At 37.5% G+C, this 27273-nt stretch overlaps 2 protein-coding genes across 5 annotated transcripts; one reads left to right on the top strand and one right to left on the bottom strand.

The window, feature by feature from the left end:
• The first annotated feature begins 342 nt into the window (after positions 1-342).
• Positions 343-10622, top strand: LOC115450992 (probable phosphatase phospho1). 2 transcript variants are annotated; one of them, XR_005113076.1, is made up of 5 exons: positions 343-756; positions 5937-6125; positions 8705-8926; positions 9338-9581; positions 9631-10622. XR_005113076.1 is itself a non-coding variant. In XM_037443304.1 (4 exons), exons 1-4 carry the CDS (start codon positions 613-615, stop codon positions 9494-9496), a joined length of 714 nt encoding a protein of 237 aa, XP_037299201.1. In that variant the 5' UTR covers positions 343-612; the 3' UTR covers positions 9497-10622. The 2 variants fall into 2 exon arrangements, 1 of the variants encoding a protein (XP_037299201.1); XM_037443304.1 differs by having other exon boundaries at positions 9338-10622.
• Positions 10623-10745: 123 nt separating this feature from the next.
• LOC115450993 (sorting nexin-7) lies at positions 10746-26953 on the bottom strand. 3 transcript variants are annotated; one of them, XM_037443302.1, is made up of 10 exons: positions 26809-26953; positions 25078-25237; positions 24710-24829; positions 24065-24206; positions 23434-23516; positions 23112-23206; positions 22909-23037; positions 17970-18169; positions 14032-14077; positions 10746-13021 (listed from the first exon to the last, which is right to left on the bottom strand). In XM_037443302.1, the coding sequence occupies exons 2-10, from the start codon at positions 25213-25215 to the stop codon at positions 12757-12759; spliced, it is 1218 nt and encodes a 405-aa protein (XP_037299199.1). In that variant the 5' UTR covers positions 25216-25237; positions 26809-26953; the 3' UTR covers positions 10746-12756. The 3 variants fall into 3 exon arrangements, with proteins under 3 accessions (XP_037299199.1, XP_037299198.1, XP_037299200.1); XM_037443301.1 differs by having other exon boundaries at positions 25078-25220; positions 26809-26951; XM_037443303.1 differs by lacking the exon at positions 26809-26953 and adding an exon at positions 26167-26777 and having other exon boundaries at positions 25078-25220.
• Between the last annotated feature and the right edge of the window lie 320 nt (positions 26954-27273).

Below are 27273 nucleotides of genomic sequence, written 5' to 3'. Positions count from 1 at the left end.
ACTTGCGAAAAGTGGGGACTCTGGTTTCAAATTGACTGATCCTTCAAGTATAAAGGCGTATTGAGTGTGTGTGTTTAGGTTTTTCTATTGCCTTACTATTATTAATTGAGGAACGATTTGATGCATTTAACATATTAGAGATTACTATTTATACGATATAATCCACTAAGGCCTTCCAAATAAGTAAGACTTCGATAAATTACGACTAACGCGTTGATTGATAAGCGCCTGGAACAGTAGACACATTGACGAAAGATCAACAGCTGTTGAACTAACGAGTTCATTTCACATCACTATTATTGCCAGAGACGTTTCATTGACAAGTGACATTGACGTTACAACAGCCGCGAAACGTCAACTACTGTCAAGTAACACCAAGCCATATCACGTAATTTGGCGTAATCTTCCGCACAAAAAACTTCCAAAATTACGTCATGTCAAAACTCTCCCTCCCTTTACTATCTGCCTTAGGTCACTCGGGTGCCACGCTGAAAATGACGTAATAAGCATGAACTTGAAATAATGGAACTGGAAAGATTTTAAAATTGTCAATCGACATTCGCAAATCTGCAGTAGTCTTGCAAACGTGGGAGTGTGCGCGCGCATTTAAAAATGGCTTCGTTGGCTGTTTTTGATTTTGATCGTACAGTAGTTGATGGTGACTCAGATGCAACAATAATAAATAGATTGAGAGAAAAGCAACCCCCGCCAGAGTGGGAAGCCAGTAACTACGACTGGACACCTTATATGAGCGATGTAAGTATTTTTTTTAATATATATGTAGGTATTTTGGTAACCTTTATCTTGCGATGGAACACAACTTGTCTAAATAAGGAGTTAGAAGGCAATACGAGGCGGGAATAACCATAAAAGAAATATTTTAGTCATAAATAATAAATTGCAATACTATTTTCATTTACTATTCAAGTAGGTACCTATATTTACAACCGACTCTCCGTATTTTATGTTTATGACACCGGCCAAGTGCGAGTAGATTTTTCGTTCCGAGGGTTTCATTCTCCAGTGCCTTTTGTCCTTTTTCTTAAGTACTTATTTGGGATAACCTTCATAATAAACGAATTCCGTGAATGTTAGAATACGCTATCCATTATCTGCAGCAAAAATAACCCTACATTTATTCATTCAGACAGCCGACAGACAGAACTCAAGGTTACCTATTAATTGCGCATCGTTTGCAAATTTCGTGTACGGAGCCCTAATTATAATACCACACATATCGTGAACATCAAATTTTGGAAAGTTAAAATCAATATAGACATACACACCTTTTATCCCCGGAGGCGGAGGCGCAACTAGTGCACCCTCTTTTCGCGGTGTGTATTCCGTCCCATAATATGATATGTGGCGACCCTATTGCTGCTAATACTGAACAGAAAAACACAATCTCACTGCTCGACCCGGTTTCGAACCCGACACCCCAGAGCTATAGTCGTACCGCGCACGCAACAAAGTACACCATGGGGGCAATCTGATGTTAAGTTTAGACTAAAAGTTCGTATACAATACAATAGCAGCAATATTTAATAGTTCTGTACATTTACGACTTGCCGCAAGTCCTGCAAGCTACAAAATTTTCTGACGTTACGGTAAAAAAAGCTTGCGGAAGTCTACTTCACCAAGTTTTCTGTCCAATCTATACTTTGCTTAAGGATATTGTAGGTACCTATTGGGCAATAAATGGAATCGGTCGCGACACGACGCCACTACATTGTTCTTTTGGATCAGCCTAGTGGTGTCCAGAAATCTCGCTCATAGTACAAAGAACCAATGAGCTGTGTCTTTAAGTTGTTTTTTTATAAGTCAATAGTCAATAACGATGCCAATAGCAGGTCCCTTGACAAGCTGCTCATGGCTCTAGCCAATTGGTCGTATCGTGGTAACAATATGTTGTATAAACGAGCAGCGACCATAACTAATGCATGGCTCTGGGCGACAGAATTTTGCGAGCCCTTTATACCAAATCGCTGAAGGAGGGTGATCATTTTTCTTTGTGCCACTTGATAACTCAAAGCTTTTGTCGGTCGCCCCGTTCTCTACGTCCTAAGCCGGCTAATGGTGTAAACACGTTACCTATGAAGCAGGGCTTCACTGCAAATGTGGTGGTTGTTTTAAAAAATGTCCCGTGTATCTAGACGAGTCTGCTTGTTCTTATTTTTCTTCAATTGAAAGATCAACTACAAAATAATAATTATCTTCAAACATATCTTATAAAAATAGGTTTTAGAATAATATAGGTAGACTATATGCTGGTTTCTCGGATTGTCCCATTGAGTTTTAATACTATCGATTCGACTGGATTGTGCATACAAGCGGTTCAATTTGTTAAAAATCGATACGCTATCGAATTTGTCCTGTTACCTATAATTCGCTAAAACAATGTACGTTCACCTTCTATAATATCTGTTGTATGGCCTATCTAAAGTTCCTACACAAACACTGCGACACCATACCTTATTCCGTAATGTCCTAAGGTAACATACTTAAGGGTGATACGAAATAATATCGTCGATCATTGATTCGAATCGTCACGTCAAGTCATGCCAATAGAAATATTGCCATAGAAACTCAATAGAATATATGTCAATGATAACAACAGTTTAGGCTTGATATCATACATTCTACTTTTACATCTATTATTAATATTTGAACTCTTGACCATAACGCAAACTTAGAGTATCGTGGCGCTGTTTAAAGTGAGGTTCTTAGAAAGAAACAATAAAAAGTTAAACCAACAAGTTCGCTATGAACTCATTCTAAATTGAAATGAATCAACCATTAATATTAACAATAAACATAAGCATAATGTGTGCCGATTTGTGCAAATTAGAATACAATCGAAGCCAAAATCAATAAAATCTTGCAAATCGACGACAATCGATAAAACAAAGTAACTAAGTATGCTCATTTACAGCAATTGACATATAACTGAAGTAATAGTTAATTACAAAACGTGACTCACGAACTAAGATGTAATGTACAGATTTAATCCACGTGAATAGATCGCTATTCATACAAGTAAAGCGCAAATCCTGCGTCACCCCTTATTATACCGCAAACGCCTTTCATCTGAAAATGAATTCAGCAATAGGTAGAATGTATTTCTATTGTTATTCAACCATGACAACTTTAGCTACTTACTTTTGTATTGTGTAGTAGCGTTAAAGAAAATGTTATTATAGCAGAAGTGGGTAACTAAACATCTAGGGTCTAATTAGCCATACGGTACCCATTGTTAAGTTCTAGAAATTTAATACACACACACACACACACACCACGCATTTATCCCCGAAGGAGATGCAGAGGCGCAACCAAGGCATCCACTTTTCGCCAAGTGTTTTGTCCCATGATGTGATAGGGGGCAAGATTATTTTTTGCTACTTATACTAAGGCACGAGGCGCGCGTGATGCTTAGTTTTACATAGTTGAATTGTTTATTTGTTTTCTTGTTGTTCTCGCTCCGTGCCCGAAGGCGGTAGTATACAATGCTACGCCGCTGGATTGTAGCTATTAAATTTTTTGTCGAATCTGGCTACAGATATGCGCGCTCTATCCAAAATACCAAACTCATCAGCTTTATAGCCTTAATACGCCTATAATAGTATCTATATGTAGGTATATAAATAGGCCAGATACCGATATTCTATCAAACTAATCCCGTCACCAAGTTTTGCGCACCCTGGTTGATATGTGTCCGATACCAAGGTACAACATGTCTTTAGGTGTAAGTTTCGTTTTTCGGTGTTCCTCTGGTACATTACTATACTTACTACCGGGTTTCCGGTAAACCAGCACGAGTAAAAAAGATTTAGCACCTTTTCATAAAGTACCGTGACCACCTATAACAAGAATTTGTAGATTATTATCGCGTAAATCGATTTTTTTATCTCGACTACATAAGCTTAACGTTGTGTTGTATTGATCAATGGGATTTAATCAAAGGTGATCTGTAGTATTTCGGTTGGAAAAAAAACTGTGGTTGTCCGTTGCATTGATAATTATTGGGATAAACTTTGTTTGTCATGTCGACATACTTTGAGCATCTGCAATGAGCGTGGATTTCAAGATGTTAAAAAAAAACCTTCGTATTATCTACATCGGTCGCAATAATACCTTATCGGTTCAGAAAGGATTTTTATAATATCCAAAGTAAGAGTATCTGTACCCTGTTATCACTTTAATTTATAAATAAATAAATAATATTCAAAAGAATAGTAAAAACTATTACTTTTTTAGTTAGTGTAAATTGATTATAAAATTTCCTACGTCTGCAGGAAATTCTAATCTTTGCTACTAATTTTTTTCTTCGTTAATTACTTTTTTTTTCATATGGAATTGTTTAGTCTACACTCCTTCTTTAGCTTGTTATAAAAATGTCTCTTTATAGATCAGGTTGTCTGGAAGAGATCGCTTTTTAGCGACAAAACCGCCTATTTTTATAATGTAACTAGCGACCCGCACCGGCTTCGCACGGGTGCAATGCTGATACTAAATACACTACAGAAAAACTGTGAACGTTGTATATAAAAACATAGCGGCCCGCTCTGGCTTCGCACGGGTATAACATAACAAAATAACAGTATTTCTCGACTAGTTAATGGATGTTATTATACATATAATCCTTCCTCTTGAATCACTCTATCTATTAAAAAAAAACCGCATCAAAATCCGTTGCGTAGTTTTAAAGATTTAAGCATACAAAGGGACATAGAGACAGAGAAAGAGACTTTGTTTTATACTATATAGTGATAATTGTATTCATTTTCTCTGTATTTGGTGTATACAATAAAGTGTTTTCATTTATTCATACTTTTATAACTTTCTTGATTCTCTATGAAAACCATTTCCCTAACCACATAACCCTGGCTCGTTAGACGTATGTTTTTACTATTAGATACCTAACTAATTACGAAAACGGCAAAATATTCCTCAGGGCCTGTATTACAGTTACTGCATGCAAATTAATTGCTATGGCAGCCAAACAAATGCTGTAATAAAGCTGAATAACAACTCTCAACTGAGGCCAAGGACAAGACCTTTCGCATGAAATGAGTGTTCAAATGAGCGAGGATAATATTTATTTTTTATGATTCTGTTGCCAAATATATGAAGAATTAAGGAAGGTGTTTGTAGGTTTGTCTGTCTGAATGCTGAGAATCTAAACCTAAATATTAAAATCTATAAGTAAATACTACGTACTTGGTATTAAAGTTATAGTATGGAGACTTTTACGAAGAAGCGAAAAAGTTAGAACAAAGACTTTAGCCAAATAACGTAATGATTTTATGAGTATTTTAATCATCTGCAACATCGCAGTTTTCGTCCTAAAGGGTATCAGAAAGAACTTCTGTTATACGAAGACATATTGAAAGTGACTACGGAAAGAATAGTCAAAATTAAATTTATGTCATAAATAATCTTCACGTGGTTTGTTTCTATAAATAATGTGTAGTTATATTTGGCACAGCGTCAATAAACGATGTCTCGTGCTCTTTGGCAATGACTTCAAAATCATAAAATAGTTAGACCGACTTTATCCAAAGATTTATGTAACTATATCTTCATTTGACAATGCAGCCATACATGTCACGTGTGAAAGCCTCTTCCCGGATAAAAAATGGCACTAATATTTCTGATATAAAACGTAGCCTGTATATTAGTGCAAAACTTGATCTATATTCACTTGAATATAGATCAAGTTTTGCGAAACAGTTTTGCAGTTTCGCTGAACGGATGAGAGGAAATATAACATACATACTTATGTATGTTATATTTCCTCTCATCCGTTCAGCGGTTTTGCGTGATATGCAAAAAATCCAAACATCTGTATAAATATACAATTTAATAAAATAGTAAACTTTAGTAACGTTTGATTGGATAAAAAACGTTTTTAAAGTTTGCTTTTGTTTTTTCATCAGGTCTTCGAACATGCGTACTCCGCTGGTCTCAGCCAGGCGGACATCCTGGACAGCATCGCGTCCATGCGCCCGACTCCTGGGCTGGAAGAGCTCATCAAGACCCTGGCTGCCGCGGGCTGGGATGTCTTGATCCTTACTGACGCCAATACTGTTTTCGTCAATCACTGGCTCAAGGTTCATGGACTGCTGGTAAGATATCTTTTTGGGCTTAGCTTTTTCTTTAAGGCGATATTTTTTAATAATTGAGATTTTGTGTATAGTCCAGTTTACCTGAAGGTGTTATGTAATAGAATGAAGTATGTAAACTACTAAAGCGATTTTGAAACAAAGTTTGTAGGTATATTCTTTCGAATAAAAATAATTTTCCAAATCCGTTCATAAAAGGCCGAGGTAACAAACATAAAAAAATAATACACATCGAATTCATAACCTCCTCCTTTTTTTAATCGGTTAAAATTGATGAATAAAGTGCATGTAATGCGTTTTACGTAGATATACTAATAGTTATAATTGTGATATCGTGTTTATTTTGGCGTACACGTAGGATCAGGAAACTATTTCTGAATATTATCATTTATATACTAATTAAGTTACAACGTATCAAGGATGCATTGGCGATAACCGATTCAAACGCCATTTCACGTACATGGATTATTTTTACCCTGAATACGTTAAGATAAAGAATAAGATGTATAATTTATAGAGTCGTGGCTGAATGCATCACATTTATCTATTGACATGAATTTGCTTTTATAAGCCAACAAAGGACCACAGTTATGCAGTTCGATAAACAATACAATACAATAACTTATGACACATACCATAATAATATAAGCACATCTTAATACAAGCATTTTAAATAAGTATTGCACAAGTAATTATGCAGTAGTGAAAATAACAAAAATTTGTATGAATATAAAATAAAACGGGGCGTATTATTTATGGCACTTAAGGACAAAGTAATTTTATTACTGAAATGATTTTTAGAATGTCGCAGTAGTTCGATAGATCAGCATAAAACCCAGCATTCTCGGTTCCTCTTTTGTAATACAAATCATCTACTGAAATAGTGTAAAGATAGTCACACAAAGTAGATAATCTATACTATTATATAAAGCTGAAGAGTTTGTTTGTTTGTTTGTTTGTTTGAACGCGCTAATCTCAGGAACTACCGGTCCAAACCGAAAAATTATTTTTGCGTTGGATAGCCCTTTGTTCGTGGAGTGCTATAGGCTATATATTATCACGCTATACCCAATAGGAGCGGAGCAGTAATGGTTAATCTCAGGAACTACCGGTCCAAACTGAAAAAATATTTTTGTGTTGGATAGCCCTTTGTTCGTGGAGTGCTATAAGCTATATATCATCACGCTATACCAAATAGGAGCGGAGCAGTAATGGCTAATCTCAGGAACTACCGGTCCAAACTGAAAAATTCTTTTTGCGTTGGATAGCCCTTTGTTCGTGGAGTGCTATAGGCTATATATCATCACGCTATATTCAATAGGAGCGGAGCAGTAATGGCTAATCTCAGGAACTACCGATTCGAACTGAAAAAATATTTTTGGGTTGAATAGTCCTTTGTTTGTGGAGTGCTCAAAGTCATATATCATCACGCTATGACCAATAGGAGCGGAGCAGTAATGGCTAATCTCAGGAACTACCGGTTTGAACTGAAAAAATCTTTTTGTGTTGGATAGCCCTTTGTTCCTGGAGTACTATAGGCTATATCATCACGCTATGACCAATAGGAGCGGAGCAGTAATGAAACATGTTGCAAAAACGGGGAAAATTATAAGTTTTGAGAGCTTCCGTTGCCTGTGCTGCGTAAAGTTATGCAACAATGATGTATGACGGGATTGTTCCACTTTAAAAGTTCTAAAAAATATATTATAAAACAAAATCCCCCGCTGCATCTGTCTGTCTGAACGTGTTAAACTCAAAAACTACCCAACGTATTAAGATGAAATTTGGTATGGAGACAGTTTGAGACCCTGGGAAGAACAAAGGCTCCCGGGAAACTACTACTTTTATAACGGAAAACTTTAGCCTGAAAAACTTTATAACGCGGGCGGAGCCGCGGGCAAAAGCTAGTGTTAAATAAAATCTCTAGTGAAAGTGTAGGGTCCCAATTCTGATAGGGACGAATTACGCAAGTATGAAATATTATGTTAACTATTGTAGAAAGGTTCTCTCTCTTGAGTCTTGACTATGGCCTCCTAAATCCTAACGCTCCTCGGGCCAGATAACATAGTTATGTACTTATAGCAGTGGACCTAGTAAGTGTAGTGGCCTTAGTTCGGTCCTGGTGATACAACGTATATGTGACGTACGTACGTTACCCTCTAAACGTTGCTTTCATCAAGGCCATTAAAATACTATTGTACCTACCTGTTTTGTTAAATGCTGCGTACACATATCGGACTATATGCTAATAGGTGGTAACTATAATTATCACACCCATATCGCCGAGTTTAGCACTTACGTGAATATTGAGCGACATCGCGGGATCGCGTGATTCGTTGCAATGATTCACTTCCTTGCCGCGTGTAAGGGAAAAGTGTTCCGCAAGGTCAACTATTTCCTCGAGGTCTTGTCAGCTCTTATCAATAGTGCCATGCAACTGTCACATTAGTCATGAGCAGGCTATTGTTATGACTTCAGTGACATGACTGTTGGTATAGAAACTTGATTGACTTTAAGTCCTGAAAAGAATCAATTTTGATTGATCTTGACTGATATGTTTTCTTATTTTTTTTTATTACCAGGAGCATGTCACGTCCGTGGTGACCAACCGCGCCTTTTGGCAGAACGGGCGGCTGTTCATAGAGCCTCACATGCACCAGACCGCTTGCCCACGCTGCCCCAGCAACTTGTGCAAGTCGCTGGCGTTGGCGCAGTGGTGCGCGCAACGGCCGCCATACAGTAATGTGTTCTATGCCGGTGACGGAAGGAATGACTTCTGCCCGGCGACTAGCTTACCGCCCCACGTAAGTAATAAAATTACAGCATTTCAATTATAGTTTCGCGCATAAAGAACTCAGTCCTACTAATATTATAAATGCGAAAGTTTGTGAGGATGAATGTATGGATGTATGTTTGTTCCTCTTCCACGAAAAAACTAGTGAACGGATTTGGATGGAACTTTACAGTTATATTGTTTATACTTCAGAATAACGCATAACCTACAATTTATAATAATTTTGTGTAATTTGGTCATAATATAACGATACATATCAAGTAAGTCGTAAAAACAATAATCCCAGAAAACACCTTCACGCGGGCGAAGCTGCCACCAAAAGCTAGTCTTCTATATATGGAATTTGTTTCAGTCACTGTTGCTTTAACGACTATGAATGACCCCTCACTGTGTACTGAACCCATTTTGTGTATTGTTCCAGGCGACAGTATTCCCGCGTCGCGGATACCCGCTCGACGACTTAATAAAAAAGACGCTAGCATCCCCCAACCCTCAGATCAAAGCCAAAGTGGTGCCGTGGGACGACTGCTACAGAATATTGCAGGAAACCTTTCCCGGTAAAACCAACAGTATAGTTTAATTTATTTTTGTACTATAGTCAGACCTGCTGGTCACGTGATCAGAGACAAAAACATAACCAAATTTGTTCTTTGTCAAGATAATTAAAAAATATAAATCTCTGATTTAACTTAATGCAATGTCGTGATGGGCATTATTGAATACTTTTATTTGGACACGAAAATCGTAGTACTTACCGATGGCCACTCATGGTCACGCCATGTCTTATTAGATGCTATCTAGCCGTAAAGCTATGTTCCGTATATTCATGATGACTAACGTTTGACTATTGAAAGTATTAATAGAATGTAAGGGATAGGGAAATTTTATATTATTTTAATTTATTAATTTGTATCGATACCATATTTTGATGTGCAATTAATAAGATCTTAAGTAGTGAATACTTGTTGTATTAAGTCTCGAAGATGCAAGCTCAGGACACTTGCATCGGAGGCAACGCTAGATAAAAAGGTAGAAATAGGTGTTGTGGATCTTATTATGTAGCCCGCTCATTCATAGAAGTTATTAATCTAAGGACGCAGCATTGCTGTAATAACAAGTCTGTTTCTCAGTGCTGACGACATACCAGCCGTCGCAGTGCGTAGTCATAGGGCCGTTGTGATTGGCTAATTGAGATACAACTCGAATCTAGTTGGCTGTCAGATAAACAAAGCTGAATAAACAGCAAGCTGTCAGATAAACAAAGCTGAGAAACAGACTTGTTATTACAGCAATGCTCCGTCCTTAGATAAATAACGTCTATGAATAAGGGTGTATGTGTTTAAGTAAATTGTCGTATTAAAAGTTGTTGTTTGCAAAACAGGCTGTGATGATTTCGATAGGAATCTCAGATATACCTTTCCTTATACACATATTAATGCAAATGTCGCATAGCGATCGGATTACAGTGGGGCAATAATCGCTGTAGCCCGAAATCCATATTATGGAGCCAGATTTTATAAATTGCACTATTCTTGAATTATTCAATTTCAAATCGAGCCAAAAATGATTGTTTCTAACAATAATTGCATATTTTTAAATCATACGTAGACCTATGTGTCTAGTGAACGCAAAAAAAATTTTCGATGTGAAAAAAAAATCTGTTTAATTGTCTAAATGTACACGAATAAAGAAAATGTATCTCTTTATTTAAGTGTTTTTTTTATTCCTAATTTATATTCTCTGTAACTTTATAAGTACTAAAGAACCTTAATTTGTCTATACGATAGACAAGGGTTTTAACTGATCTTTCGAATTAATGAAACAAAACATAGATTAAATAATTTATTATTTAATTACAAATTGATATGGTTGTAACCAACACTGCTCAGACGCATACATACGATAAACATCACGACTAAACTACTTAAACGGGAATCGTTAACTAGCGACAATACCTCGACTCGACCCGGACACGATAAAAAACATTTATAAATAACTAACATGAAATTCGTGTTCGGGACTCTACATATATTCGAGTGCGCACTTCTACGATCCCTTTTGGCATACAACTAACAGCCGATCAACAAAAATATCGTGTATATGCGCCTACGCTTACAGTACAGTCCTTATGTACAGTCTACTAACATCTCAATCAGAGTCAGTATCGCAGGAAGAGTCCTCCGGCAGTGTTTCCATAGCGGCAGTTTGCGACTGGCAGGATGGATCTAAACATTCTGTGACATCCATGCAAGATGGATCTCTTGGCAGTGTTTCCGAATCGGAATTTGGTCCGTCCGGCATTTCCTCGAATGATTCCTCGACATCAGCAACAGATCTTGGAGGCATGATTTCTAGTGGATCACCAACATTTATAAAAGGTTCGCCGCGCTCAAACATCTCTTCGCTATCGGCACGAAGAAGTTGGTGTAGGAGCTCGAGAGCTTCGTCATTGTAAGGACTCCGGGGTAACATGTCGTAACCTTCATTAGCATCAGTGGGGGGAGACCAGGGTGCATTCTCACCGGGCTGATCGTCTTCTGTACGTGGTCTGCAAGATATTATCCCTCGTGGTGCATTGGTCGTAGGGTCAGGCGCGCTGGAAGGACCCGCGAATATTTCTTCATTAATAACATAAGGTCTGCAGGCTTGGAATGTAATTATTTCCGTGACGTTGTCAGCGTATGGTCTACTAGATATAAGTTCATGTGGTAAAGTATCATCAGACTGAGAGCCAAATGGCACAATCTCTAATGTGTCACTAGTATCAACCATTCTAGATGTTGAAGGTCTGAGTTCGAGTGATTCGCTAGTACGGGCTCTGTCGGGTATTGTATCAAGTATTGCCCTGGCATCGGGTCGAAGTGGCTTGACCTCGTTCTCATTTATTTCCCTTGATTCATTGGCTTCGGGAAGTAATCTAAATGATATAATCTCAAGAGAATCGCTGCTATTATTATAAGGACTACGAGGTATGACCTCAATTGATTCACTATCATCAGGCAGAGGTCTGCTAGATGACTCCTCTAGTGACTCCCTGACGTTAGGAGGAGGCGTGCTCGCCATTACTTCAAAAGATTCACTGACATCAGGACTAAGTTCGTGTCGTACTACTTCCATTTCATTGTTATTAATGCATGATCTAGACATGTCCTCAGGTGATTCATTTTCATCAGACCTGCGACGAGCGACCTCGAGAGAATGATGAGCAACATCGCGAGATGCAGCTGGCATATCGCGAGCTACACTGGGCTCTATGCGAGGTCTTCTGGGTTCCACTACAGGAGCTTCATTAGCATCTGGACGAGGTCTGCAAGGGATGGCGGTAAAGGTATCAATATTAGATTCATTGTGAAGCCAAGGTGTTGGATCATCTAAAAACTCCATCTCATTGATTTGTGATGTACCAGGCTGATCTTCAGCGTCCTCGTCTCTGTTAATTTTTGGAGTCTTACAGCTTTGATCTTTGGTTTCTACCGGGGGAGCATCACCATCATCTGTGGATGCTACTGCTGCATCATCACTTGCTTCTTTGGATAACTCTTTATTCTGGATGGAAGATGTAGAGCATTGGTCTTTTAACGCGGACGGATCGGTACCACAGTCTATGTTTTCAGAAGTGATTTCGTAAGGTTTTACGTCATCGGGTTCCTTCGTATCGACATGAGAGCTGCAGGAGGAATCCTCGTTTATCACATTAGCATGGTAAGTACTGCACCCTGGAACCTGGTACGATTCAATACCATCCGTGCTAGATGTGGAGTCTTCTTCTAATGTGCCCACACCAACAGTACTAACTGCATCCTCGGTCACTTCAGTCCTGCAGAACTCTGTCGCATTTTGTCAGTCATCGATCAGGCCCGATCGGTCACTGTCCACATCGGTGTCATTGTCTTGGACGAGTGTTACTGCGCTCTTCGACACTGTCTTGAACAGATCCTGCGTGTTGGCAGACAGTGCTAGCGCGTGTTCCCAACTTGCCAGCGACTGGGAATGTAGAGCGACTTGTCTTTCTGCTAAGGAAAGGAGGAGCGATTTCACTTGCTCATTGGTCTTCGGTCGCCAATCGGCTAATTCGGCCCGCAGAGCTTCTGTCGCTTGCTCGACCCTGTGCACGAATTGTGTAATATTATTTTTTTGTTAGTACGACAATATTTTTACTGGTATGTGGACACTCTAGATTTACTCTTAAGATGTTTACATATAAAGTTATAAGGAAATATTAACACATTAGAATATGGTTAATTTATCGACAATTATACTATATCGTCAACGGGTCAATATGTCATACATCGGGTTATTTTTGCATGTGTGTTTTCACGTATGTGTTGTTCCATAAATTATAATAATAGCTTTCCTGGGTACCAGTTAAGGATAACAAAATTTTAAAAATATGTTTATTAGGAACATCTACAGCACTTGTAGAATATAATACTATGTAATAAAGATTATGAATTGTAAGGCGATTAATAACAAAGCTATATTATGTTATTTTGCTTCAGGAGCACTGCTTGCTTATGCCAACTGCCAAGACAACGTGAAAACTTAATATTATTTTCATTGAACTGCGTGAAATGGTGTCGACAAAGCCTCTAAATTATACAATGCATATCGCAGGCCATTTAAATACTTACAGGGTCATTTGGATATAGCTTTGCTAAATGAAACCATATTCTTATCTTCTTAAAAATATTAGTTACAATAAGTTACTTGAACCGTAGATGTAATATACAAAGTATAAATTTCGAACAAAATACATAACAATAAAAAAAGAAATGAATTTTTATATTTTAAAGCCAGTACTACTACTCTAAGTGAATTCGTCGCAGCGCCAACATATCGCGGCACAGCATACACTTACGCACACACAATATTCGCACTAAACTACAAAATTATAAAATAATCGGAAAAGCAAACTTGGGATTTTCGTTTAAATATTCGTTATTGATTTATGGTATAGCATTAGCGGAGGTAGACATGTATGTAGTTTTATTTACTAAGGTAATATCAAAATGACCCTGTATAACTTATGTTATTCAATCGGTTATTTCCAATATTATTTTCTTGCGTCGATAGCCGATTTCAGCACATGCGTAAAATCTACATGTAATGACTTACTTGTTGTGAAGGTCGTCAGTAGAGCTGGTCCCAGACACGAACGCCGCTATAACATACATTCAGATATTGTATCTATTCAGGCAAATATGTGATATGAATTTGTAGCATAAATCTATCATTAACATTTCGTTACGTCAATACACTGACAAGCTAACAAGGTGCACCGCTAGGAAAAAATCCTTAGTTGAAGAGCCATTCAAAAATATTTTGGCGACCATTTTTTTAAGTTACAAGTATATGCCCATGGCGACTTCTAGAGCATTTGACATCTTCCCTAGGGCCTGGCGTCCCGGTCGACCCCTAGCCTGCTCTACTCTTCAGACACTAAGAGCGCCGCGGGCATTTACAAGTCTTCGCCACCAAGGTTTAGAGGGCGCCCACTGACTATTGGCGCTTGGAGCCCTCGAACGCGCCGGCCCTGTGCACCACTCCCAGTGATTGCAGAATTAGTGTCTTTTGTTAACACGAAATATCCTATTTTATTTTCATGTTACGTTCTAGGTTTCTATCTTTTTCCAGCCGGCCTAGCATGCGCACGACGACAAGATTTTGTCGACACTTTTTCTCGTGATTTTGTCGTTTATCTCTATATGTCTACCGACACTAACATGCGCGCTCATTTTCTCGACTTGTCACGAGAAAAGTAGAGAAAAATTTATGTTTTATTAATCTGTGGTATTTTTGTCTACAAACCCTAACATGAGCAAATAATTTTATCGTTTTTTGACACACGTAAACGAGATATTTGTCTTCTTTGATATTGTACGAAGAGATAAACCGAGAAAATTATCAATTTAATTTATTCGTTAAAACGCGATGGTGGTATCTTACTATAGTAAAATAATATCGATATATGACACACGAGAGGCGTGTAAAGTGGAAAGAAGACATATTATACTTAATTGATTTATGATATCCCTTTGCTACAAAACGAATGGCATTGTATATTAAAGAAAAGTTTGCTCCCGATTTGAAGTCTCAAGCCAAAGGCATAGCCGTCCGTTTAAAGGTAATTGAATATATTTATTACATACTTAATTACATAAGTAGCTGAGTTTAATATCAATTGAAGTATTTTGATTTATAGATAATGGAATCATTTTTATTTTTTTAAGGTGAGACTCGTGAATTTTACGTGCAAGGTATGTTAGGGCTCTTAGATTGTACCCATATAAAAATATTACCTCCTAATGAGCCACAAAGTGCACAATATCAAAAATGAGGAAGGATGCCTGCGACACCAAGGTTCAACTGGTAATGTACTATTAATTAATTACTAGAGTTAATAGAAATAAAATATTTAATTTACTTTGAGAAATATCTTCACAATTAATACATAGCGGGTTACCTTTCATAAAAATGAAATAAGTGTGCCAACTAATGAGGTAATAAGAGCTATTTAATCAGATTAATTGCAGTTTTAATTTTGTTTATTTTAATACTACAAATACAAATGAGTAACTTGTTTTACCATTATGTTTTGCAAAACTAGTACTTATATGTTACAAAAAAATGTCACATTATGGATTCAAACAGCAAAACTCTTAATGTGAATGCCAGGCATCGGAGAAGATACTATTACTATGCAACTTAACAATATAAACAAACAATATCTTGCTTTATTTCTTTATTAAAAACTTCATTTACACTGATTGTATACTGATGGACTTAACAATAATGGATATATGGTTATACACTGTTTCAAATTGTTGTTTGACTATATTATTTTACCACTGGTACAACTTCACATTATATTACTATTGTTAAGTAACTGTAGGTAATGCAGTATTTTATGTTACAGTGTTCCAATGGAGGAAACTATTATAAATGAACATCATATGTGAGAAGAACCTGTACAATTATCAGTACCTGCAAGTGTCTCTCAAGCAGGATGACCTCAATTATAATAAATAGATATTTTCCTATGTAAATAATGTATAGTTTATTATATTCACATTTTAAATATCAAGATAGTTTTCATTATTACAACAAAATCTTCTACACAAATTTAGGCAACAATAGAATATTTCATAATAACTTGTTATACAACAAATTTCCTACAATAATTACTGTAATGAAATACTATGAACACTTACAAGAAACAGAAATTGCACTCTCAAGTAATTGCTGCAGTTTACTTATATTATTAATTTCCTAAACCAACAGAACAAAGAACACAACAGAACAGAACTAAATTTCCTAACATACAGATGTTTTATCTAGTGTATAAATAAAGATACCTAACGAAATATATATACAAGATATTAAGTATTTAAAAATGTAGTTTTTTAAAAACTGGTTATAAAAATACATATTTTCATTAAAGTATTAAGTTCAAACCGAGCAACTAAAAAACTTTTTGGGAGTAGTAATTGGTAAGCTCTTCAACATGGTGTTGACTGCTGGGCTGGGGACATTCCAATGAATGTAGAGGGACTTGATTCACGGAACTAAAACAAAAAGAAAATATATACTTCATATTTTAATAAACACTTATACTAAAAAACATCAATTACCATCGAATAAGAACAAACTTGAGCTTTGTGGCTGCAAAGTTCAACTTACAACATTGGTGTTTTGCTAATAAGGTTATTGTTTCACTATACTTACATCAATTGGGTATTTTGTGAGGCCCAAAGCCACAGCCATCTCCTTCCCGATTGGACTACTGATTCCATTAGGCATTATGGTACATCGTTCTCACGGCGGGTTGTAGTCACCCGAGGTAAGGTCCGGCTTGGGCACCATATACTCGTACAAATAATTGTCTTATTAGATTTCATTTGATTTGTGTCTTGTTACTTCGTACTCCAAAATAGGGCGGAGCTGTTATTTTGTGTTAGAATCCTTATTATATTGTACAATATTATTATTAATTTTGAATTTGTTTACTTATTTACGTTTTTATTTACATTATGCTCTTTGTTATGACATAAACTGTCACATAAAACGTCAAAAACCTAATTGGATCATAGATCTATAAAAATTGAATGAACTAAAACCATTGTAGCTATATTAGAAAATAAAATGATTAGAATATATATTTCAATGGGCAACATCGGTTTGTCTTCACGAGTAAACTTATGTCTTCAACGAGGAATTTGTCGATCGTGGTGCGCATGTTAGAGAAAACGAGATATTAATCGACATCGACAATTTGTCTACTCTCGTTCTCGAGATATCTCGTGATGCGCATGCTAGGCCGGCAGGTGTGTACACAACATATAAATGCTTCGTGATCATCATGCGTCATCCTGAACGACAGCATCGCGTGCGCGGAATGGATTCGATGCGGTTTCCGCTTCCTATGCCTTTTGTCTTGCGTTTGATGATGCACATTATACGAAATCTTAATTCATATGCTCGGAGCATGACCCTTTTATAAACAGGCTGTACGAGTTAACTCGTACCTAATTATAATAAATACTGCCTCGTCAGCACCTTCCGCCAATATTAAATAACTCAGTTCGCAAATCAGTACAATAATTGTATTATTAATTCTATCATATTATTAATAGGGAATGTTGGCAATATATCAGTATCATATTTTTCGAACTATCATTTCTATAAATCATAACAAACAGGGAGTGGGCCGTAGTAGTCCAAGGTTTAGTGGTCTAGTGTGTACACCCTGGCATGACATACATTTTTCGCAACACTTTCCATCGATAATGTAAATAATCAATAATATCACGGAAATAAATCATAATGTACATTAGTCAATAGTCAATGCGTGAAAAGCATTTAAGCAACTAGTGGAACAGGTTAAGGCAATCGCAAATGATTGTCTAACAATGGTTTGTGTTCTTGTGGTATAAAAGGCAACCAAAGTACGTCAGATACAGTCTTGATATCGGTGCATAAATATTGAGCGAGCGAATATAGTGAAAGTAATATCAATTATCAATATTATGATGAAGTAATAAGTGGTCCCGTACCGTGCAGCGCGTCCCGCTGTCGTATCTTGTCGACGTGCGCGTGCGCGTAGGCGGCGAGCAGCGGCAGCAGCGCCTTGTGGTGCGCGGCGCGCCCCACGCGCGCGGCCGCCGCGCCCCCCGCGCCCGCCGCCGCCGCGCCCGCCGCGCGCCCGCACCGCCCGCGCGCGCTCGCGCTCCACGCGTCGCACGCGCGCTTCATACTGCACACAATACACACGGAACTCTATCACATGTGATCTCTACAAAACATGTTGGGAACATTATAGTTCGAATTAGTGAATCGTGTAGACATGTTTGTAGTTGGTGGCAGTAACTGATTTGCTAGTGCTAACTTCTAGGCGGCAAACATAGATCCGCTTAAAAGGATGTACGTAGTGTTTGAATCTAACTTACCGATTCAAAGGAAATAAAAAAAAACACTAAAAGATATTTTAAACAATAATACTGTTAAATATGTAATTATTTAATGTAAACTCGTTGACAGTCAATAACGCACTGACGTCTTTATTGTGACAGGTCTAAACCTGCCAGTCACATATATAACATTTCTCCCCCATAACATAAGAATTATTAAGGTACAACTAAATAACAGAACATAAACTAAAATAACAAATTACAAGTCCATACAAAAGAAAGCTCTATAGTCAACTCTTTTGTTTTTGGCGTAATAATCTCTCCGATTGACCTGGCCTTTGCTCCGAGGAAAGTTGATTCTCAGTTTCGTGAGCAACCTGACCTTCTGAACCTAATGTCACATCTTGAACGCACTGGTTTTCCGAATCTGATGTCACAGCCTCAAAAAACTCATCATCGGAGCTCAGGTTTGGCTGAAGTGGTAATTCGGCTGGAGCCTCGGCTAGTGCCACTTCATTATCTCCAGCTGGAGCCTCGACTAGTGCCACTTCGTTATGTCCATCTCCCTCTCTGGTGCAACTTTGCGACACAATCGCTTGGTCCTCCCTTGGAGACGTATCTGTCTCGTAAAGTTCAGGCGTAAAATCCAGGACGTCACCGGTATTAGAGATAGGAGGAAGAGACTTTCCTACGAGTTGATTTTTATGTTTTTTCACTTGCACTAAGGTCGTACAGTCCGTGACTAAATATGTTAATTTGCCTATTCGTTTGGTAACAATGCCACGATTCCATGTAAATTGTTTATTTCCTTGATATTTCTTATACATAACAACATCACCCGTTTTAAAACTTTGTCTGTTGGAACCTCCATAGGCCCTACTCTGTGAACACTGTTGTCGTTTCACAAATTTGGTAAGAGATTCAGAAGGGGATGGCGGTGAAATAGGATTAATCAAATCTAGGCGCGAACGAAGTTTTCGCCCAAATACCAACTGCGCAGGCGAAGACCCAGTTGTAGAATGAACCGAATTTCTATAATCGAAAAGGTATTTTAATAACTTTTCGTAACGTTCTTTTAAATTAGTACTAGATAACAAACAAGATTTAATACCTTTTTTGATAATTTTTACATAGCTCTCCGCCTGGCCATTGCTAGCTGGATGATAGGCGGGCGACGTTACATGCGATATTCCATTCGCTAAACAAAATTTCGTAAATTCTTCAGAAACAAAACATGTAGCATTATCACTAACCAACGTGTGAATCAACCCGAATCGTGACATGAAATCGTATAATTTTGCTATCACTGTGGCCGAAGAAGTATAATTCACTCTGTACACTTCCACCCATTTGGAATGCGCATCCACAATGACAAAAATAACTCACCATTAACAGGACCTAAGAAATCTACATGAACTCTATAAAATGGTTGTAACGGGTGTGGCCACACGGCAAGCGGTGCCCGCGCCGGTGACGGTCTTAGCCGTGTACAAATTTCACAGCCAGCGATCATAGATTCTATCGCTTTGTCGATACCCGGAAACCAAAGTCTACTACGAGCTTCAGCTTTAGACTTTACAATACCTAAGTGTGATTTATGAAGCTCTGACAATAAACTTGCTTGTAACACGTTAGGAATTACAACCTTAAAACCTCGCATGATCACACCATTTTCAAATGAAAGTTGGTCTCTACAAAGAAAAAATTTACGTATATTTTCGTCTGTAACTTTTTCGGCCAGCCATTCAAAATATATTTTACCACTTTAGATAAAATCACATCTTTTTGAGTTTCTTCGCGTAACCTCTGAAGCGTTACAGGTAAGCTAGAGTCTACAACAAAATTAACATAAGTTGCCTTATCCTCAACGTATCTTGAAAATCCGTGCGCTACGTGATCATCCATCTCACATGACTCACAATCATCTAAACTTGCGCGAGAAAAATAATCTGCGCTATTATTAGCACTTTTGACATACTCTATTATAAAATTATAACCACTCAAAAAGTGCATACCTTTGTAATCTATTTGCAGAAATCTCGGGAATTCCGCGATGTGGCCCGAATATAGTAATTAAGGGCTTGTGATCAGTTCGAAGAACAAAAGGAGTAGATCTGCCGTAAAGATACTGATGGAAACGACGAACCCCAAATATGATGGCTGTCGCTTCTTTCTGTATTTGCGAGTATCTGCGCTCCGCAACATTCAGCGTGCGCGACGCAAATGATACTGGCCGCTCCAACCCTGTAGCATCTTCTTGTGACAGAATGGCACCTAATCCGGTCGGAGAAGCATCTACAGTCAAAATTACTTTTGCGTTTGTATCAAAATGAGCTAAAACTTGTTCCGATACTAACATGTTTTTATTTTCTTAAAAGCAGCATTATGCTCTGGAGTCCAACACCATTTACAATTTTTTGTAGCAATGCGTATAGAGGACTGAGAATTGATGAAGCATTAGGCACAAAATTACGATAGTAATTTACAAGACCTAAAACGATTGTAGCTTAGCAACGTCTTTTGGAACTGGAGCGTTTAATATTGCTGAAACCTTTTGGGTGACTTTTTCAACCCGTGCTTATCAACTACATAACCTAAATATTCTAGCTCCTCTTTAAAAACTCACATTTGGCATTTTGGAGCGTTAGGCCTGCATCCTGTAGTCGAGCAAGTACAGTGCGCAATCTACTTAGATGTTGCGCCCTATCCACTCCCGTCACCAAAATATCATCGAGCATGCACAATACACCGTCCAAACCTGATAAAACATTTTCCATGAGGCGTTGGAAAATAGCCGGGGCGCTGGACAACCCAAATACTAAGCGCGTATACTTAAACAACCCTTTATGAGTATTGATAACTGTATACTTTTGAGACTCTTCATCTAATACACATTGTGCGTAGGCTTGTGAAAGATCCAACTTAGAGAACTGTTGACCGCCCTGTAACTTTGTAAAAGTTCTTGCGCGGTGGGTAAAGGGTATTGATCGACCAATAGTTGTTTATTAATTGTGATTGAATAATCAGCACACAACCGGATGGAACCGTCGCGCTTTAACACGGGCACCACGGGCGAAGCATACTCGGAATGCTCTACGGGCTTCAATATGCCAACGCACACTAGACGCTCTATCTCTTTGTCCAGCTTATCACGTAAAGCAAAGGCTACGGGACGCGGCTTAAAAAATTGGCTTAGCGTCATTTTTCAATTTAAGTTTTACTTTATATTTAGTAAATTTCCCTAACTCATCACTGAATACTCGAGGAAATTCATTCTTTAGGCGCTCTATTAAATCTGAGGTATTCTCACAAAAATTAATGGGAAGTAATTCTAATCGGAAGAAAGATATAAAGTCCCTCCCTAAAAGTGGCGGACCGCCATCACGAATGATAAACACATTTAACGTACATGTTTTCCCAGTATATGTGAACGGCAATTTTGCAATACCTACGCATTCAATACGTCGACCAGTATAAGACATTAAATACTTAGTTGTTTTGGACAACACTACTTCCTTAAAATGTTTAAAATACGTTCGCTCGGAAATCGCAGTAACAGCTGACCCGCTATCAACCTGAAACCTGATCCGTTTCCCTAGAACAGTGACAACCTCTGTCATTGGTTCACCATTATAGGTGCGAATATTATACAACTCACCGTCATCACCGCTAATGATCTCATGTTCCAAGAAATTATTTTTTACACATGCGACGCAAATGCCCCTTAACGTTGCACTTTTACATTTATAGCTAGCGAATCTACATTGAGCTGAAGAATGATTTTTAAAACCGCAAACCGAACACAACAGTTTAACACTAGAATTATTTTTGGCGTCGATCTTGAGTATTTGATCGTTGTTAGACGGTGCCTTTCCGGGACCGTTGATGCTAAGGCGCCTGCACGCGCACACCGCATCCTCTCTGCTAACTCCACCGCTTTTCCTAGCGTTAAACTCTTTGGATCTTGAGCAAATAGTTTTCACGCTCCGTTCCAGGTAGCATTGCCATTACAAAATGGTCCCGTAATGCTTCCTCCACGTTTAAAAATCCACAGTTTGCCGATAGTCCACGCAATCTCGCCGCCCATTGGTGATAGGTTTCTCCCTCGACTTGGATTGCTGAATAAAATTTATACCTCTCATGAAAACCACACACTTGGGGCACAAAATGCCCGTCCAGAAGACCCAATATGTCATCGAACGGGATGGAAATGAGTTCTTTCGGCGAGGCCAAATTCGCAGCAAGCTTGTACGTGGATTCCTTGAGTGCGCTTAATAAAATAGCACGCCGTTTGGATCCTGAAACATCGGTAGCTTCAGAGACGTCATTTGCGACGAACCATTGTAGCAACCGTCCCTTGTATTCTGGCCAAGTTTGCAAATTGTGGTCGAAGGTCGTAAGAATACCAAATGTTTGAGCCATATTTTCGTAAATACACTTTTTTACGAGAATATTGAGTAAAATCCTCGTCGCCAATGTTAAATATGTAATTATTTAATGTAAACTCGTTGACAGTCAATAACGCACTGACGTCTTTATTGTGACAGGTCTAAACCTGCCAGTCACATATATAACAAATACTCACTTCATATATTCGGTATTAAGTCCCGCCGTGCCTTTGTATAGTTTGTTAGTTAATGTGCATAAGGTTGTTAGCTTCTGTTGCAAAGACAGCAAATAATCCACCGCCGCCGAAAACTCGGGATCTTTTACTCTGAAAAAAAAAAATCACACATACATTTCCACACAGACAAACATTTAATTTCCCAACAGATAGTATTGTCTCACCTAGCACCATTGGTAGCTTTGGATTCACCGCCGCCATACGACAGCGCATTGCTGAGGCCCCATAAATTCATCGCGCTACTGTCGCTTTTGAACACCTGAAAATGGACATTAAGAGAGTTAATATCCCATGAGAGTGATACGAAGTCTTACTGTTTTTTTTATGTTCTAACTTTAAAGATATTGAGTAATTAGTTTCAAGATGATAGTTGAAGAAATAAAGTCCTTTAATAAAAGTTTATACCTAACAAGTTTTCATGACAGCCATGTCACTGACTGTTACAAAGTAATATATCTATCCCTGTCTATAACAATATATGCTTACCTTGTCCAGTTCATCATCAGGTGTAGTGAGGAAGATTCTAAAGTCTTCACTATGTGTAAGTATGGGATGCTTTGCGACACGATCTGAAATGATATATATATTATAATCAACATATTATAAAACGGATTTTTAGAGAGTTAATTATACAGGGTGTTAAATATATAGCATATCTCGCTTCCCCGCTTAGGCGATGATTCTACCAATATCATTGTGTCCAGGAGTTTATCATTAATCCTTTATTATGAAAAAGTACAATAGGTGTATGTTCCTACTGTATCTCCCATTTTTATTAAATTCATGAAGTATCTAGAGAGTTTTATTACAACGTCGGGTAATAAAAAAATATTAAGCAAAACCAGTTGAAATAAAAAAAAATTCGCAACAGTTGGAGTGTAAGGCGTCCAACATTTAATCTAGCTTAGTAATCAACTCGATCAGAGTTTAACTAAGCTAGTTTCACTACAGTTCAATGTGCAGTAATCGTGAATTTATGAAATAATATTCAATTCATATGTTGCGAAATATTCGACCGCCATGTTTTTTTCGGACAAACATTTTACATTGGCACATTTTTAATAAAACCAGGAATTCAGAACATATTTTAGAAATGCATTTTTAAAAGATTTCGTACCCAAGAACGCGTTCAGCGCCAACGTCCTGATGGCGACGAAGGAAGGCGAGTATCTGTCGAGTTGTTGCCGCGCCGAGTGGAGAGGCGGCAAGGGCGGCGCCGCGATCAGCGGGTGGGCGGCCGACAGACGCTTGTGGAGCAACTGCAAAGGAAGTAGGTGTCGAGTGATGAATAAAATATCTTGGACTTTGACGGAAGACCTATTGGGACGTGGTACAGTAAAAAAAATGGTTGGACGTTGTAATAACTATAATAAGTTAATTAAGTTATTCAATAAAAGTAAATAATAATACTTACTTCAAGTATTATTATTTACTTTTATTGAATAACTTAATTTTTTTATCGAAAGTTTAAAAAAAATACAGACACACATCACGCATTTATCTTTGAACGTGTAGACTGTAGACAGATGTGCAACCAGGGTGTCTACTTTTCACCTGTGGGTTCTGTCTCATGATGTGATAAGATGAGAGTCCTTGAACATATCGGGCAAAAATTTAAGACTCGGCACTGGTACTGAGCAGGAAAACTTATATAATTTAGCCCGACCTGGGTATTGTACCCGGGCCCTTACAGCCGTTTAACTCACGCAATACAACTACGCCACCGAGCCAGTCTAAGGAAGTTTTCGGGATGAATCTTTACCTTAAAATGGTTGTATCTTCGCCTGACGTAAGGTGGCGCTGCCCATCGTGCGCACACGCACCTCACGCGGTACGTTACAAAAGTTTCCAGGGTAGACAATTGCTTCATTGGGGCATCCACCTAAATAAATGGAGAGCACTTTCTACATAAATAGACTAAAAAAATCTTACTATTAGACACTTACTGTCACCAAAGTATTTGTCGTAACATAAAACATTTTAAATAATTTCCTTTAAAACTGTACAGCAAGAAAAACTCATAATACTGCTTGGGGAACAACATTCAAAAATCTACACCAGTTCCAAACATGTTAGATACTAAATCGAGGTACCTACTACCTATGATATGCCATGCTGCAGTCATCATACCTTTACAGCAATATCATAGCCATGTTCCATGATGAGAGGCACTACTTCCAGAGCCTCGTCCGTGACGCTGGCAGCCTCAGTGTCCTCCGTGTCGGCGTCATTAAGATCCAAAACTGCAGAGCTGCTTTCACTGGCCATTTTGTCTAAAACATTTAACACACTGCAGCTCACTCAACAGTTGTTTTTTTTGGGTGCAGGGCATGTACGGAGCAACATATCCTAGGGTCGAGGGAGGCGAGTCAATGTCTTCACTTACTTGTATGCCCAAAGAAAATTGACAGAACACAGTATGGAAAATGTATATTGTTTACTAAAGGTACAATTTTTATCTTTAATGTGACCCCTTTGGGGGCATAAGCTGGCCAAAAATAATAAGAAATAACTATGACAACCATTTTATTTTGTTTTGCCTTGTTTTGTTTATGTTTTTATAGTAAAAAAGACAATCCAGGAAAATTATATTTGATTTTTACTATTTCATGAAACTTGAGAAAAATCTCATGGAATCAAGCAAAAACCCAGAGAAAAAAGAAGTGTCTGGAAATTACCATAAAACAAATAATCAAATAAACTAAATCTCTAAGAAGACTAATAATGCATTAATCTATTAATTTTCATTGGGAACAGAATGCTCATTTAAAAGGGAATTTAACAATAAACAATATTTTGTATCATTAATTGATAAGGAAAGCACAGTATTTCATACAATCACATTTAATTTCTTATTTATGATCATATTTTGATGTTGTTTAGTGAATTGTTGCAATATCTGTATAACTATTGAAAAGGGAAACTTTTAAATGGGAATCCAAACTTCTGCACAGCTAAGAGTTTTTTGTAGAGGGTTTTTTGTTTGGTACAGCTGGAGGGAACAAAAGAAAGCATACTGCTTTCAACAAAGAGCCAGCACCACACAGGCCCCTGTAAGCCCAGTGCTTTTTTCTAGGTTGGACCAAGCCATTTATTTTGTCAAGTTTGCAAAAATAAGCAGGCAATGATTATATTAATCAACCTTTAGCCACTACTGTAAAATACTCAATCATTGTGGTTTACTTATAAGCTATTATTATTACTTGTATCTGCACTTACAACTGACTGAAACCGATTACACAAGTTATATTCTAACAAGCTATAGGTATAAGCTGCTAAAGATCAGCAAAAACTCCAAACAGGCTAACAAAACTGGTCCACATCATAAATCTACACATTACACTATACACATTACACTATACACATGTGTTGGGGAGTGTTAACGCCCTCTCAAGTCACCAACACTAATGTTCACTAAAGAACCACCCACTTTCTATGAAACATACTAATTTCTACACTATATACAATGGCAAATATTAATCTGGCACACATTTGTTTACTATCTGATAAATTTTCGTAACGAACCAAGACAAAAATAAAAATGATGACTAGCAACTACTTAAACAGTAAACCAAAATAATTGAATAAATAAAGCTGGCGCACTTATAACACTTTTTTTTAGTACATTGATAATACTGTCGCAATCAGGAGTTCCTATATGATAGCCACAAAATAAAATACATATTTTATCACAGCGGAATAAACTTATCAGCAGCAATTTTTTACTTGGCCAAAAATCTGTGCCCTACTTAGATGCACCGATCGATAATGCAACACAACATTGAAAATGCACAGTCTTTACAATCCATTTTCTACAATTTATCAACATTTTCAACTGCTAACAATGTGTTATTTAATTACCTTTCCTTAGAACTATATAATTTTAAAAACCAAAGAATATTTCACTGCACCTACTAATTTACAATTTTCATGACACTCAATTACGTTCCTTTCCCTCAGAACACTTTTACTTTACTTTCTTAAATTCAATGTGACAAGTTGTGACGTTTTACTTCGCGATTTCTTTACCGTTTAATAAACGGAACTCTGCGTGAAGTGGAAAGTTATAAATAGTGATGTATACGAATAATTAAAATATTTTGATACACAAAACTCACGTAAAGTATTTTTCTGTATTCAATTTTAACAAATATTCTATAATATGTAATGACAAATATTATGATAAAGAAGCTCAGATATTATATAAATGTATATTTTGAATATTGTAATGTACAAAACAGAGGCTAATGGCATAATTATTACATCTCTTTATTTCACGCTTATCGTAAGTTCTCATGGCATTACTAAAATATTATATTTCCATCG

Source organism: Manduca sexta, chromosome 26 (genome assembly GCF_014839805.1).
Source record: "Manduca sexta isolate Smith_Timp_Sample1 chromosome 26, JHU_Msex_v1.0, whole genome shotgun sequence".
In the NCBI taxonomy this organism is placed as follows: domain Eukaryota; kingdom Metazoa; phylum Arthropoda; class Insecta; order Lepidoptera; family Sphingidae; genus Manduca; species Manduca sexta.
Note: the sequence above shows the minus strand (reverse complement) of the source record. Positions and strands in the feature narration are given on the sequence as shown.

Excerpts from the sequence above, each read along its gene's own strand:
- LOC115450992 (XM_037443304.1), top strand. The coding sequence starts at position 613 with ATGGCTTCGTTGGCTGTTTTTGATTTTGATCGTACAGTAGTTGATGGT. Across the intron at positions 757-5,936 it reads GGACACCTTATATGAGCGAT|GTCTTCGAACATGCGTACTC; the intron begins GTAAGTATTTTT and ends TTTTTTCATCAG. Across the intron at positions 8,927-9,337 it reads CGACTAGCTTACCGCCCCAC|GCGACAGTATTCCCGCGTCG; the intron begins GTAAGTAATAAA and ends GTATTGTTCCAG.
- LOC115450993 (XM_037443302.1), bottom strand. The coding sequence starts at position 25,215 with ATGGCCAGTGAAAGCAGCTCTGCAGTTTTGGATCTTAATGACGCCGAC. Across the intron at positions 24,830-25,077 it reads GCTATGATATTGCTGTAAAG|GTGGATGCCCCAATGAAGCA; the intron begins GTATGATGACTG and ends CCATTTATTTAG. Across the intron at positions 23,207-23,433 it reads CTGATGATGAACTGGACAAG|GTGTTCAAAAGCGACAGTAG; the intron begins GTAAGCATATAT and ends GTCCATTTTCAG.